The 14,845-nt window shown below is 45.0% G+C and overlaps 1 protein-coding gene across 1 annotated transcript; it reads left to right on the top strand.

The window, feature by feature from the left end:
- The first annotated feature begins 5,046 nt into the window (after positions 1-5,046).
- LOC135376902 (uncharacterized) lies at positions 5,047-14,839 on the top strand. The gene is made up of 2 exons (XM_064609341.1): positions 5,047-7,719; positions 13,046-14,839. The coding sequence occupies exons 1-2, from the start codon at positions 5,740-5,742 to the stop codon at positions 13,049-13,051; spliced, it is 1,986 nt and encodes a 661-aa protein (XP_064465411.1). The 5' UTR covers positions 5,047-5,739; the 3' UTR covers positions 13,052-14,839.
- Positions 14,840-14,845: the final 6 nt, after the last annotated feature.

The following is a 14,845-nucleotide window of genomic DNA, read 5'->3' as shown; positions in this document are numbered from 1 at the left end:
TAAATGACGTCAGGGATGACGTCAACACTATGAATAATAAATAGTGCATAATTAGCTATGGCACGTTTACATTCGCGCACTTGGTTTGCGTTGTATACCCTTTCCCTCACCCAAGCAACAACACCAGACGAGAATGCAGAAAAATAAATCACATCAGGTTTAATTAAACAGATCAGTTCTAAATACATAGAGTTATCACATATTTATACAATTCCAGACTGAAGGGCATCGTGATGACCACACAGAAATTAGGAAGATTCACTTAAATTCCAATTCTCTCCTACAGCTACTCGTACACGTAGTGATTAGACGTTTGCATTTATTCAGTGATTGGCTATTATAGGTAAATTGCAACGAAACATGGCATCGTTGGTGCACAGCTGATTCCTGCTAACACTCACGCTATCATGGCCACTCGTCCCATGACGATTTTTTTTTCGCGAGGCCAGCAACAGGGATGCATTGTATTTATCTGTTCACACAAGTGGTTCTTGGTCTACAGCTCCGAGATGTGAACGTCGTTTCCTGTTTAACCCAAAAAGTGCACGAAATCAGTATTACAATCCGCGGACACAATGCACGGATACAGATATGCACGGATAAACACGCCCACTGTGACACATGTGCAAAAGGAGCAGGACACGGAAATGTACTCGGGTGGTAGATGATTTCGTATATGTGCACGAGCAGGGCAACAGAAAGTTTTTCTACATTGAAATTATGAATAACCTATTAGTACAAACGCAAGCCACGCCCATGTTGTAAAGTTTTGTGTTTACGCCGTACCTCTACTGTCAACACCCACGATCGCTCGCGCCTCTTGCTGGTGGCTTTGCCGATGGGTCTGATTTGGTATTTTCGCTTGTTTACGCTACCAGTTTAGATATACCTTGCACAATCCTTACTATAGCAACCGAAGCTAAGACCAATGTGCTGCAACGCGTCCAATTCCCAACTGTCAGCAGTCAGTCTGTCAGTCACTCCCATCTCGCCTCTCACCCTTTCCGTCTCTCGCGTCTCGACGTTTGAATTTGTGGCCGCCGTGGCGCCTTCATGGTTCTGCATTGCACCAACCTCTGCAATTACCTTTCCTTCGTTTTTTTCTGTTTCTTTCTTTTAATTACTGAACCTAGTTTTTTCCCTGTTGAGATGTATTCTTTGACATTTGGCTGGTTCTTAATATCTTGTGATGATATTCACCTTTACATGACAATATGTGCACGAATTGAAGTTAAAGCATATATTTTATTGCAGAAGCGTGCACCTGGATAAAAAGCAATAAAAGAAGATCATGCATGTGCTGAAATAGTTCAGAGTATTAGATAGTAATAGATCAAACAAAACCACAAGGACATGCGGCAAGTGTGGACACGATGAAATCTCGAACGGGGAAGCCAGAAAGGCGCCCAGCTTGGCCAAGTGGGATAATTGACCATTCTGGGAACAAAATGGTCCCAGTGACACTCCAGCTGGCACTCCTAGAACCATCTCAGACCAGAGTGGTACCACTGATGTCACCAAAGTGAAACCAGCCACCCCACTTGGAAATCCAGTTGGGACATACCATTCCGACACGACCAAGCATCAAACTGGAAGCAGTCCAGATTCAACTGGAACCATTTTGGGACCAGCCGAGATTTTTGCCAGGGGTGTGTGTGCCAACAAACTCTTGTCATCATCATTCATGATCATCGTCATGTTAATATTATATTCCAGTCATTCAATACAAAATATCATAAAAAGTGCTCCTACGGATATCGGCATGTGATGTTGTTCAGAAATTGATCCTGTGGGTGTCCGAAATATGACGTTTCCGAAAGGATTATCCTGCGGATATCTTGTGGGCATCCTTTCCACGCAACCAGGAGCAAGGGACGATGTCTACTTCATCTCGATTCAAAAAGTGTACAATTGCATATGGAGTCTGTGTAAAAACATGTAGATATGCTGTGTTAGAACAAAGGCACTACTGTACAATATATATATGCAGGTGAATGATGCACCATGCATTGTGATCACTGTAGCAGGTGGATGAGCGGAAAAACAACAAGCTGACCCCTGTAGGGCAAGCCAACTAGCTTTGTTACATTTAACAGTGGTCATGTGTGTAGTTCCCGTTCTTCTGATACAACGTAGATGCCGGCCAGTGAGGACTAGAACGGCTTACAGAATAGGTCACACACTGGCTTCAAGTAATGGCCGACTATGCAGGACTGTCCAGAAGGCTGTATTGATGCCAAGTTTTCTATTGCAACCATGTTGCCATTAACCATGCAGTATCTATCTGGCACTACTGTTGTCAGTACAAAATCTGGTGCGTTATAGGTACGGTACTGCGGTGAGCAACATGTTTCTGTAACTGGACCATCGCTGGTTGTGCTACTAAATCCAAGTTTGCGGCTTTTCGATGCTGTGTTCATAGTAGCGCAGTGCTTTTCATGTAGACGGTTGTACAATTGCACATACGTTGCCCCCGGCTTCCTAAGTTGCTTCTTCAACAGTTGCATATTATTTTCATATGGAAAGGCACTAAAAGCGTCCAGAGGGACATGCTTATTTACGTCAGCTGACAAATGTAGAAGACCGTGTACATTGTAGGACACAAGGTGAGGTCCATAAAGGTCAGCGAATATCTCCACAAAATACGTCAGCAGAGACCTGGCATACTCATTCTGGGCATCACAAAGATCGCGTCGTGCCAGAATCGAAATTGCACAATGTAGGGTGAGAAAGTTCCTGAATAGTGGCGGCGGTAGTACACTTTCAAGTATGACCGGCCCGGTGTAAAGTAGCAGTAGTCTAAATTCAGTGGCCTTCCACCTATCCACCTCCTCGATTCCCCTTGGCTTACGCGCAGAGTCTTTCGGGACATGCCGCTGAAGGAAAACGCTCCTTTCGGTAAATTCATTTCTTTGCTGGGGGCTTAGCCTTACCGACAGTGGAACCGAAGACCAAAGGACAGTTAGCTTCTTTACGACACCTAGGCAGATCAGGTGCATGTAATCCAATGGTGCGGTAGTAACGATGTCAATGGGCAGATCTGTCATTATGGACACACCACGGTGGTGATCGGCATCATTTTGGTCCCTGAAAGATTTGTCTGTTCTTGGATAGGATGGAGCTGTCAAATAGTGCAATCTATTTCCACTGTATTCACCTTCATCTGTACATTTTGGGCATCCAGAAAAGCCGGTATGACCTTTTGTGAAGTGCACGTCATGCACGCGCTGGTTCATCACACACCATGCATCCAAATGATGCAGTTACTTTCATATTACGAATCACGATTCCTTCCTCCAGAACAAGCAGCAGCTCGTATACAAACTTTCTAACCGTTGTCATCGAAAGTCGTTCGATGACAACGGTTTTGCATTGCCAACATAAGCCCCAACAGTAAATGGAGGCATGCTTTTAAATTCCTGTACACGACAATGAATCGGTCAGAGCTCCTTCTTTGAGCTTTTCGACAGAGGCAGTCCGTTAATGTTGAATGAAAGTGTTACATGCACAGGGGTTTGATCTGCTAATTCAATGAGTCGTTTTAAAGTGGCAGACAAGCCAAAATGGCAATATCCTCCGGGTGGCATTGCGGTGACGTGTTCAGAAGCTTACCGTGGCGTCTCCAAAAGCGTACGTGCGCCTTTGGTACGTCCTAGTAGCACGCGTGCTTGCGGAGTATCCCTAGAAGATTTGTCAATGCAGTGTGCGTAATATTCTGATCTGTGGCCAGCTTCGTAAGCTCGCACATAGATCGGCTGTGCCAAAATCATTGCAATCGCTTGACTCACTGTTGCCACTTTATATGTTTTCACCACAGTCAATGAAATCGCGTGATGCTACCGCTGGGGTATAGGCCACCGTTGTTGCCATTTCAGTTATATTTTGTTCTCCATTTGCATTCTGCCAAATCCCTGGGGCGGCGTCATCTGCACTAGGTGTTTCATTCACAATTTTGACGCGCGAAACTGCAGAAGACGCCGGCGTTTCTGGATTGGGTCCACTGCCAAACGTAGCAATCGTCAAACGCGCTTGGTTTCTGGCTTCCTGTTCATGCTTTGGCTTGTTGAAGCTCCAGTACCAGGAATTTCAATTTCGGTAGTTCACTGAGGCACTAAAGGTTTCGAGACGCGACGCATAAAATAGTAAGAAATATTTACACTGTCTGTCTTCATACTTCAAGAATGAGGCTTCTTCTGTGCTGTAAAGTAAATCATGTTCAGTTTAGATGCCCGCCAACCAGCGCATCATTGCTCAGGAATTGTACTTACAGCTATCGAACCGTCAATTTTCAAAGAACGCCACACCAGTCGCAGACGCGCAACGAAGAAAAAGAAAGCAAACCGAGCAAGCGCGAGCAACCAAGCCGGTCTTGGATTGGATACCAATGTGGCTCACATGCGTGCAACAGTTGCGACCGCGGCTGCGACGTTATACGCTTGTAGTGCATCGAAAAAAATATTTATATGCTACATGATAACGCATGATATTATGCATGTCAGTGGCAACAAAGCCTGTTGTTGAGAAATCGGTGCTTTAAGAAACAACACTGCATTATTCCACTCTCGCAGATCAGGGTAGCAGTGGGCAGATTCCGACTGCAGCAGTCAGCGGTGACCACATGTACGGGGAAACGACGAGCAGCGGCAGAGTTTCTGCACAAGTTTTGTGTCAGTAAATAATGCGGATTGCAAGCGCTGGTGTGTGCGTCGGTTTCCTGTTCTCTAATGTTCTCCTGATGCTGCATATCGCTCATGTCGCTCAAAAACCGACTGCGACCATCGACAAAGTTTTCCTGGTAAACTTTAAACACTGTGAGACACATTATTATATCGTATTAAGCAGTACAACGTGGTATAAGTGAACGCACACCAAACAATATACGGTACATCAGTGTTCTGCAAACGCAAAGAAAGCTACAAGAAAGATTGCACGCATGCCCTATGCATGTCCTGCTTGAGACTGTGAGAGCCAAACTGTTCAATTCGGCCTCACCGTCATCGTCATAAGCCAGCAGTGGCGCCGCTACATGCTTATAAACGCGCGCCACGTGCTGTTCTGAGTTCTTTCATTGTACGACGTTCATCACCATACGTCGTTAGTCTGTTGGATCCTCGCTTTAGCTCATTCGGCCCTTCATCACCCAAATTGCTAGGTATATCTTTACTGTCTTTCATTGTATGTATCATACCAAAGTGTTAGTAAACTGTCTGTGTGTTATCCAAATGCCGTATTCCTGAATCTTATTTTTGAGTTTGGCAGATAGCCAGGGACATCGGGTCCGTCACCAGCGTTAACACCTTTCTTCACCCCTTTCCCTTGGTCTATCTTGCCTCACATGGCGCAGCCGACAGGATACGGCAAGTGATTCGTCAGATTTTTCACTTCTGGTTGATACCATATGAATTTTTTGCAAGTACTTCGACTTTGAAGTCTTACGCTTTTGACGTAGTTCGAAAGGCTTGTTCGATTTAGGCTTAGCCTCGTCATTCGAACGCATTGCATAGCATTTTTCGAACAGTTCTATCCCTCCGTAACTTCTAGTTCTTTTTTTGTCACGCATTAATTGCGTCTTCAGTTTTTCGTTGCATTTGTGCATTTTTCAGTTGTTCGTAATTTCGAACGCGACGTTCGATGTTAGGTTCTGCTGGTAACACCTGTCTGGAGCTTGGTTCAGTATTGTTTCCGTCTCTCGTTTTTCGTTGTGTCTTAACAAATATCGTCTTTTGAGTTTGTTCTTTCATGGACAGTCCAAAGGTGTTGAGACTTCTTTTGCGTCCAGCACAAGAGTTATTTGAAGAGTGCGTCTCACGTAATCTCACACTCCCAGAGAACGCTGATCCTCGTCAAGCAGCAATTCTCATCATGGAAGACGACGAAAGGAGGAAACATGCATCTACGAGTGCTATTCCCACCAAAGACAACGAGGAATACCAAACATCGGAAGAATGCGAATCATCCGAAGATGAACATCAGGATGAACAAGCCTCACCAACAAACAAAACAAGTAAGAAGACACCTACCGCGAGTTCATCTGCTCCGATCACCATCGATCAGTTAGCTGAGATTTTCAAACAGGTGGTTTCCACACCACAGAGGATAGTAACCACCCCGGACCTTAGTCAGACATTGAAGTTCTTTTATGGCCGGCCCAACGATGATTTTCGCGCATGGCTTTCATCAATTGATGTGTTACGTATCCAGTACGGTTGGGACGATTATACCGCCTTAGCCATTGCAAAGAGTAAGCTTCGTGGTGCGGCCAAGGATTGGGACGATGGATCCGGAAGAAGTTGTGTCACATGGCAAGACTGGGTCAAAGGTTTGAAAGAGCAATTTGATTATCATCCAGATCTACCAGATTGGAATCGCGATTGTGAAGCTAGAGTACAGAAAAGTGAAGAATCCATTTCTGACTATATTCACGCAAAGATCAAAATACTCTGCAAGTGCCCTTATCAGCTCAGGGAACGTGACAAGATCCGTTACATCACCATGGGTCTACAGAGCGAGGCAACGAGGACAAGTCTCACTTCCTACTACATGTCTACTGGATGTGACTGTCTCACTCTGATCAAGCTGGCACGACAGATCGAACCTTCTCAGAAACACCGTGATCCAAACTGGCGTCAACAAGGAGCCAAGCCAAAGGACTACACGAAGAAGGAACATCAACGTCAGCAAGGCTTTTCGTCCACATCACAGCCTAAGTATTCATCTCGGCAAAATGGTGAGAAACATTCTCCTACTTCCACCAAAACATCGGACAAATCAAGCCTAAAATACAAAGACCCAAAGGACTACACCAAACATCAAGACAAAGACAAGAAACACAGCTACACTGCTTCAATAAGACACGACTTACCATCTAGACACCCCGTGAGACCCGTCATTGAGATTCTTGTAGACAACACACCGGTCGACGCCTTGGTTGACACGGGTGCAGACATCTCAATTTTAAGAAAACAGGAAGCAGAGCTTTGGGGTATTAACATAAAACCATGGAGTGACTCAGCAATGATCGCCGTCGATAACGAGTCCATGCCGTTCGGCGAAGCCGTCGTGGAAGTGAAGTTAGCGAACACAACTGTTTCTCTTCAAGTTGCTATCGTCACTAACATCATATATCCTTTCATACTTGGTAGCGACTGGCGCACATCTGCCAAGCTTGGAATCACTGTTTGGCCTAATGGACACGTCTCCATCCAGTCACCTCCAAAGTCCCACCAGGAGAACATCTTCAACAGCATGTTCTTAAAGAAAGACTTCCTCCAGGAACTTTCTCCATCTCACGCTGAAGAATTTCAACCCATACAGGAAAGGATCTTCTACAACACGACATCCAAGGATCAAGACACTTCGACAGACATCAAAACACATCACATCCTTCACGCTTCCAACAACGTGCAAGTAAACAACAACAAAGCCTTGACATCAACGTGTTCATCAACACAACGTAAATCTACACCAAGGAACTGTCCATTCCCACTTCTCCCTGGCACCAACATCGTGGCACCCCAGGACGGCCCCAACATCGTGGCACCCCAGGACGGCCCCAACATCGTGGCATCCCAGGACAAGGTGAAGATACCATCTCGTCAAGCAACATCAGTCTCCGCAAGAACAAGTTCGTCAAACAGTTTTCCGGCGAACAGCAGTGTTTGTGAACGTGTTAGTGAATTCCGCAATGTTGTCGACCTTCATAGAACACAGCCATCACAGGTATGTGAAAATGTCATGTTGCATAACGACGAAAAGGATCTGACCTCTTGCTTGTGAATACCGTACAAGTCAATGACATCATTCCTTTGGATAGGGTTGTTGTACGAGAGTCGGATGCAAAAACTGAAGTACAGCATGCTGAAATCTTGAACTACTTGGACAAACTTAAAGACAAAGTAACCTCAGACATAAATGACACACAGCTTAAGAAACTCCATGACATCATTCTTAACCACGCGAACGTGTTTTCTAAGCAAAAGTATGACATCGGATTTTGTCCAAAGACCGAACATTGCATCGATCTCTCTGACAGCATTCCTGTTCGCGTAAAGTCTTACCGCTACTCATGGAATGACAGAAAATTCATCAAAGAAGAAATCGACAACTGGCTTAAATTAGGTCTTGTTCGAAAATCTCAGTCTCATTACGCTTCCCCAGTTTTCGTTGTTGATCAACCATTCCATCCGTCAACACCACGCAGACTTGTTGTTGACTACCGTAAGCTAAATGGGAAAACCGTCAAAAGAGTGTATAGTATGCCTCGAATTGATGATACTGTTGACAGAGTAGGGAAAGGCAAATACTTTTCCACTATGGACATAAAGAAAGGTTACCTAAACATCAAAATAAGGGAATCTGACCAGCATAAGACAGCTTTCATTACACCTGACGGTCTTTACGAATTCGTTCGAATGCCTTTTGGTCCAACTGGTGCTCCCGCCACTTGGCAAGCAGTAATGGATGAAGCCTTTCATTCCCTCAAGTGGAAGGACGTTGTAATTGTCTATTTCGATGACATCTGTATCTACACTTCCACCATAGACGAACATCTCGATGTTCTTGACCAATCTATGTCCATACTGGAAAATTATGGTTTCAAAATCGAGATCAATAAGTGTCAGTTCATTCAGACCCATATAAAGTTTCTGGGTTACATTGTATCTCATGAGGGTAAACTGCCAGATCCGGAGAGGTCAGCTGCTGTTGACAAATACCCCGATACATTGAACACAATACAAGACTTAAGAGATTTTTGGGCTTTGCTTCTTACTTTCGCAAATTCATCAAATGTTTTGCTGAAATTGCGCGACCTCTATCACTCCTCTTGCGAAACAAGCAACAGTCCAAAAGCACTGGCAAAACCAACATTACGTCAGAATGGACACCTACACACACTGAGGCTGTACGTAACCTCAAATCTCTTTTAAAATCTCCACCTATTTTGGCTCATTTTGATCCAGACAGAGAAACTCATGTCTATGTTGACGCTTCAGCGAAACATCTAGGAGCGTTCATCTCACAGAAACACGATGGAAAAGAGTATGTTGTTGAGTATGCCAGCAGAGCAACCAACACAACAGAGGAAAAACTGCATTCAAACATGCTCGAATGCATTGCTCTTCATTGGGCACTCACAGACAAATTTCGTATTTATGTGTACGGGTTGCCTATCGTCCATGTTTGGACAGACAACTACAGTGTCTCCTTAATGACCAATGCACAGCAAATCAATAGAAAATTTGCTCGCATGGTTCTCGATCTTCAAGAACTTCCTCTGAAGATACATCATCGTTCGGGAAAAACCAATGTTGTCGCTGATGCTCTATCACGCATCCCACAACCTTTGGTTGCGTCACTAATTCTCACTGCCGAGAATTCTCATCTCTCCAACCACCAACAGTCAGATCCGTCGTTATTAGAGATTTTTGAAGTCCTCAAAAATCCTAACATTTCTTCTCGCAAAGCTGAGAACATGCGGAATACATTCATGTTGTCGAATGGCATACTCTGCCACAAAACCACTCAACAAAACGGACTGACAAAAACAAGGATTGTCATACCAGAATCTCTTAGAAAAGAGATATTGCTTCATGATAAACGTGGTCACATGGACAAATTCAAGACCAAAAGCAGTATTCTGAGTAAATACTGGTGGTCGTCCATTAATAAGGACGTCAAAGAGTACGTCCAGGGTTGTAACATTTGTCAGCGCATCAACAGACAAACATCGAAGCCCGTGGGATACTTACATCCTTGACCAATTCCCACACAACCTTTCACCACAATATCCCTCGATCACATTGGTCCACTTCCGGAAACAGGAAATGGAAACAAGTACATCATTGTATGTGTTGACCACACTACACGCTTTGTAGTAACACAGGCTGTGAAATCAACAGCATCGTCACATATCATACAGTTCATGGAAAAGATCAACACAACTTTTGGTATTCCTATGACAATTGTTTCTGACCAAGGTTCAGGTTTCATGAGTCAGAACATGGAAAAATTCCTAACCACAACAGGAATTGAACACACAACTTCTTGTCCTTATTTCCATCAGGCAAATGGTCTCGTGGAAAGATCTGTAGCCACCATAAAGAATATTCTCAAAAAATATTGCTTTGAGAATCCGTCAAAATGGGACCAATACATTGCAAGCACCACTTCTTTCACACTTCAAGACAAGGTTCTACTAGATTTTCACCACCTTTCACCACCACCATCTTTGGATTTGAAACTCGTATTGAAAACGAGATACAGGTTGGTGTAATCGTTGACGACATGTCGCGACTTCAGAGCATTGAAATGCTACACGACATACGTGCAGAAGCACGGGAAAACCTAGGAAAAGCTCTATCCTCTCAGAAGAGACGTTACGACTACGGTCGAAACCCATCGCAGTTCTCTGCGGGTGACTTAGTTTGGATAGAATCCTTTTCAACTTCACCTTTTGATCCTAAGTACAAGGACTAGGTATTCAAAGTTATTTCCACTCATCCCCATGACATTTGTACTGTTCAAAGTCTGGATGAAGGAATAACAAAAACAGTTCATGTTTCACAAATAAGCGCGCGCCACGTGCTGTTCTGAGTTCTTTCATTGTACGACGTTCATCACCATACGTCGTTAGTCTGTTGGATCCTCGCTTTAGCTCATTCGGCCCTTCATCACCCAAATTGCTAGGTATATCTTTACTGTCTTTCATTGTATGTATCATACCAAAGTGTTAGTAAACTGTCTGTGTGTTATCCAAATGCCGTATTCCTGAATCTTATTTTTGAGTTTGGCAGATAGCCAGGGACACCTTTCTTCACCCCTTTCCCTTGGTCTATCTTGCCTCACAAGACGTAATTACGACGTTCACATTTTCCAAAACGCTCTACCGGGATGTACAGTGGGTATCCGAGGAATATCTGGACCTACGGGACGTTCGGGATCTATCCCGGATATCCCCTGTACATTCGTGGTTTACTGGGATGTGGGGATGCACTTCGTCTGTACTGACATTTTCAAGCTGTCAGCTGTCTGGCGGCGTTGTAATGCCACTTAATGTCTGTTTTCTGTGCTGGGGTATAGCAGCAGTGTAGCAGCAGTGTAGGTTTCAATTTAATGCGCAATTATGGAGTGTGGCGGGGTACGTACGGGGGCGTTGGGGGTGTACATGTTGGGTCAAGTGACTGTTTTCTGCTTGGGGAGATGCTAGGTTAGCATATCAAGTGTGTGGCTGTTGAGCAATTTTATTCGAAAATTGTTTTGGCTCATCGTTTTTGCTTCTTTTACGCATTGCGTAATTCCATTTGAGTTGCATCAACTTCTATTTAAAACCCTGGCGAGGCTGTGCTACCAGCCCACCGTGCACGTGCACTTATTTATTTACTATTTATTTGATACATAGGTGTACTGTCTGGGCCACACAGTCTGGGACAATGAGATTGCAACGTTGTAGATGTGCATCCTCGGTAGCTGGGTTGCTTGTCGAAGAGAAAGGTACGGAGCCATCTTTTTCTTCTGTTCGGTGTTCGGAAGTTCGGAAGCTCGCTCGGAAAGGTGGTGCTGGGTGCGCATTGGGTGTCTGTTTCGCGCAATTCATCACGGCAATTCATTCGTTGTCACTTTCGTCGTGCACATTGTTCGTCGCATTTGTAGTCACATTAGGCCAAGGGAATATATCTGTTCAACGAGTTGAGGCCGCTTTGGGTATCTGCTTCGCGCAAGCCTTTCTTGCAATTCCTTGGTTGTCACATTCCTACTGCCACGTCGTCAGTTTCATTCTTAGAGGGATTCATAGGTCCGAATCAGGTGCGACATCCTCTTCGACATTCTTTGTCACACCTGGAGGCACATTATCGAGGGAAGCATGAGAACGATATTCCTCTGTCCGGTTCCACGGGGTGCACCGCTGATGTATCGCTTTCGCATTGGGTATCTGTTTCGCGCAATCATTTCTGGCAGTTCCTTGGTTGTCACATTCCTACTGCTACGTCGTCAGTTTCCTTCTTAGAGGGAGTCATAGGTCCGAAACAGGTGCGACATACTCTTCGACATTCTTTGTCATATCTGGAGGCACATTATCGAGGGAAGCATGAGAACGATATCGCTCTATCCGGTTTCACGAGGTGTACCGCTGATGTACCGCTTTCGCATAGGGTGTGTCCTCCGCGCAATCCTTTCCGGCAATTCCTCGGTTGTCACTGTAGTCACTGTGGTCGGAAACAGGCGCGACATCCTGTTCGACATTCTTTGTCACATTTGTAGACACATTATCGAGGGAGCCATGAGAACGATATTGCTCTGCTCTGTTCTGTTCCATGAGGTGTACAGTAGTTGTATCGCTTTCGTTGTGTCGTTTCGCTATTTCATCCTTAAAGACTCACAGGTCCCAAATAGGTGCGACATCTTCTTCTTTCTTTGTCGCATTTGTAGTCACATTACGGACGGCAGTACGATCTTTTCTACGAGGTGTACTGCTGTTGTATCTTTGTCGCGCAATCATTTCCGACTATCCCTTCGTTGTCTCATTCGTATCACCGTATTCTTAAAGAGTCACATGTCCGAAATGGGTACAATTCTTCGCAATTTCCTTTGTCACAGTCGTAGTCGTGTCGTGCGTTTTCCGAAGGACTCCTAGTTCTTTTCTTCTTGTTTTCTTCACGTGGATATCAGTTCCGATGAGACCTGCATGCACTCGCTTCTACTGTTCTTTGTCGTGTAATCTGTTGTCGTGTTAACGTAGTTGAGCCATACCAGTCTTCATATCTCAATGATGTTGCATTCTTTGACTTTGACGCAGGCTACTTCTGCCCGATGACCCGATTTGCCTGCGCATAACATCTTTTGCGCAGGCATAACGGGTCGGACATTTCCGTTTTGAACCCCGACTTGAACTGACCAAGGCACAGCTTTGATTGCCTAGGCCAGAACACGTCGGTGGTTGCGCGATGACTCCGGATTTCTTGATTTTCGATTTCATTTGCTTTGGTTTCCTTTGCTCCTTGTCCTTTGCGTTTTGTCTTCAAATTTCTCTCTTTTGCTTTTTACGCAGCTGTGATTGGCGCTCAGAGCCTCGTTGGCCGGACTCGCTGTGGCTGTCGAGCCCGTTACCAGCTCCCACCACGGGGAGGTGAGGTTGAGCGCCAACAGTTATTGGGAGCCAATGAATCCGAAGCCATTGGGGTCCAGGGGCAGGCAGGGGTGAAAGTCAGGTCAAGACGTGGAACACTGAAGTCCTAGAGGCAGTGAACGGAGCGCAAGAGGATCTCAATGACGTCCTTCGGCATTGGGGTAGCCGGATCAGACTCCTCGATCGCAGTAACGATCATGACTATGAGATCGATGGTGTCGGCTTCCCTGATGTGTCTATGGTAGTTCGTGGCGAGGAACCGGACAAAGTCCATGCCCTCATCGAGAAGACGTGGACATCCTTGGCCTAGAATACCGTGGAGAAAATCGACGCACGCCGAGAGAAAGCCTGGTACCTTGTAGAAAGCCCTGACGTTAGCTTTCAGCTGATCAAAGGCACCAGGATGGTGATGAACTACCTCACGGTAGTGTAAGGACATCAGACCTTCCCAGTCAGGAGTTGGTCTCCTCCAACGAGCAAGTAAGGATTGCCGCCAGTCCTACCGAGGATGGTTCGCAGAAAGAGACTCATGGCGTCAGATAGAGAAACGGAGGCCGAGACGAGCAGAAGAGAGCAGAAGAGATTGGGATCCTAACATTACGTTTCATGATATAGACAGTGACGAGAATGTCTCTGTTCATCAAGACAGTTCTTCAGAATCCGAAGAAACACTTAGTCCACCTTACACGACAAGGTATGGACGCGTCACCAAACAAAGGGTACCATTACATGCGTACGACCTTGTTTGACTGTTTCAAAGTACACACATTCCATAGGGACGCCTTGGTGAATGTCGTCCATTCATGGACAGGGGACGCTCTGGTCCATAAATGACTTTGTACTACATTGCTTTAAATGTACCCAGTGTCTGCAATATGAATTTTTGCGGTCATTTTTGTGTTTTTCGCTTTGGGTTACTTCCACATTTCTTAGTTACTCACGCACACAGCCACACTCAAACACACGCTTACATTGTTGCTGTTTAGCATTTCCCTTCTACTGACCTCTTCAGATCAACTTTCTGCATTTCGAATTTAGTGTTTCGAATTTAGTCACTACTTCACACTAGTTCTCTTCATTTTCGTATCACTGCATGTACTGTGTATGTACTGCATGTCACAATGCTACTCATGCTATGCTGTGCTATATCATGTACTACGAACTTTGAACTACGAACTTTCTTCTTCAATGTTATCAAATTCACAATGTGTTTAGAATCAGGAGATTCTACTACTTCATTTGAGGGTGGATTATCAAACTCTCTTAAATCTAGGTTGTTCTGCATTTCAGGACAAAGGATGCTGCATGCTTCTGCCAAGGGCCCTGGCATGAATCATGTTCTCTTTTGTTTTTTTTTATCCTGTTTCAGAACAACTTCAATTTTAAACTGTTAACTTCTGCATTAACGCTATTGTAGAGTTTCCTCACTGTAATAACGAAATGAGGACATTTGTAGATTGTCGTACCACTATTGTAAAGTTTCATTTTTCCTCAGTGTAATAACGAAATGAGGACATTTCATCTTTTTGTTAGAGGTGGGCGTGTGAGAGCCAAACTTCGGCCTCACCGTCATCGTCATAAGCCAGCAGTGGCGCCGCTACATGCTTATAAGCGCGCGCCACGTGCTGTTCTGAGCCTCGTTGGCCGGACTCGCTGTGGCTGTCGAGCCCGTTACCAGCTCCCACCACGGGGAGGTGAGGTTGAGCGCCAACAGTTATTGGG

The sequence above is a fragment of the Ornithodoros turicata genome, unplaced genomic scaffold, assembly GCF_037126465.1.
Source record: "Ornithodoros turicata isolate Travis unplaced genomic scaffold, ASM3712646v1 ctg00001364.1, whole genome shotgun sequence".
In the NCBI taxonomy this organism is placed as follows: domain Eukaryota; kingdom Metazoa; phylum Arthropoda; class Arachnida; order Ixodida; family Argasidae; genus Ornithodoros; species Ornithodoros turicata.
Note: the sequence above shows the minus strand (reverse complement) of the source record. Positions and strands in the feature narration are given on the sequence as shown.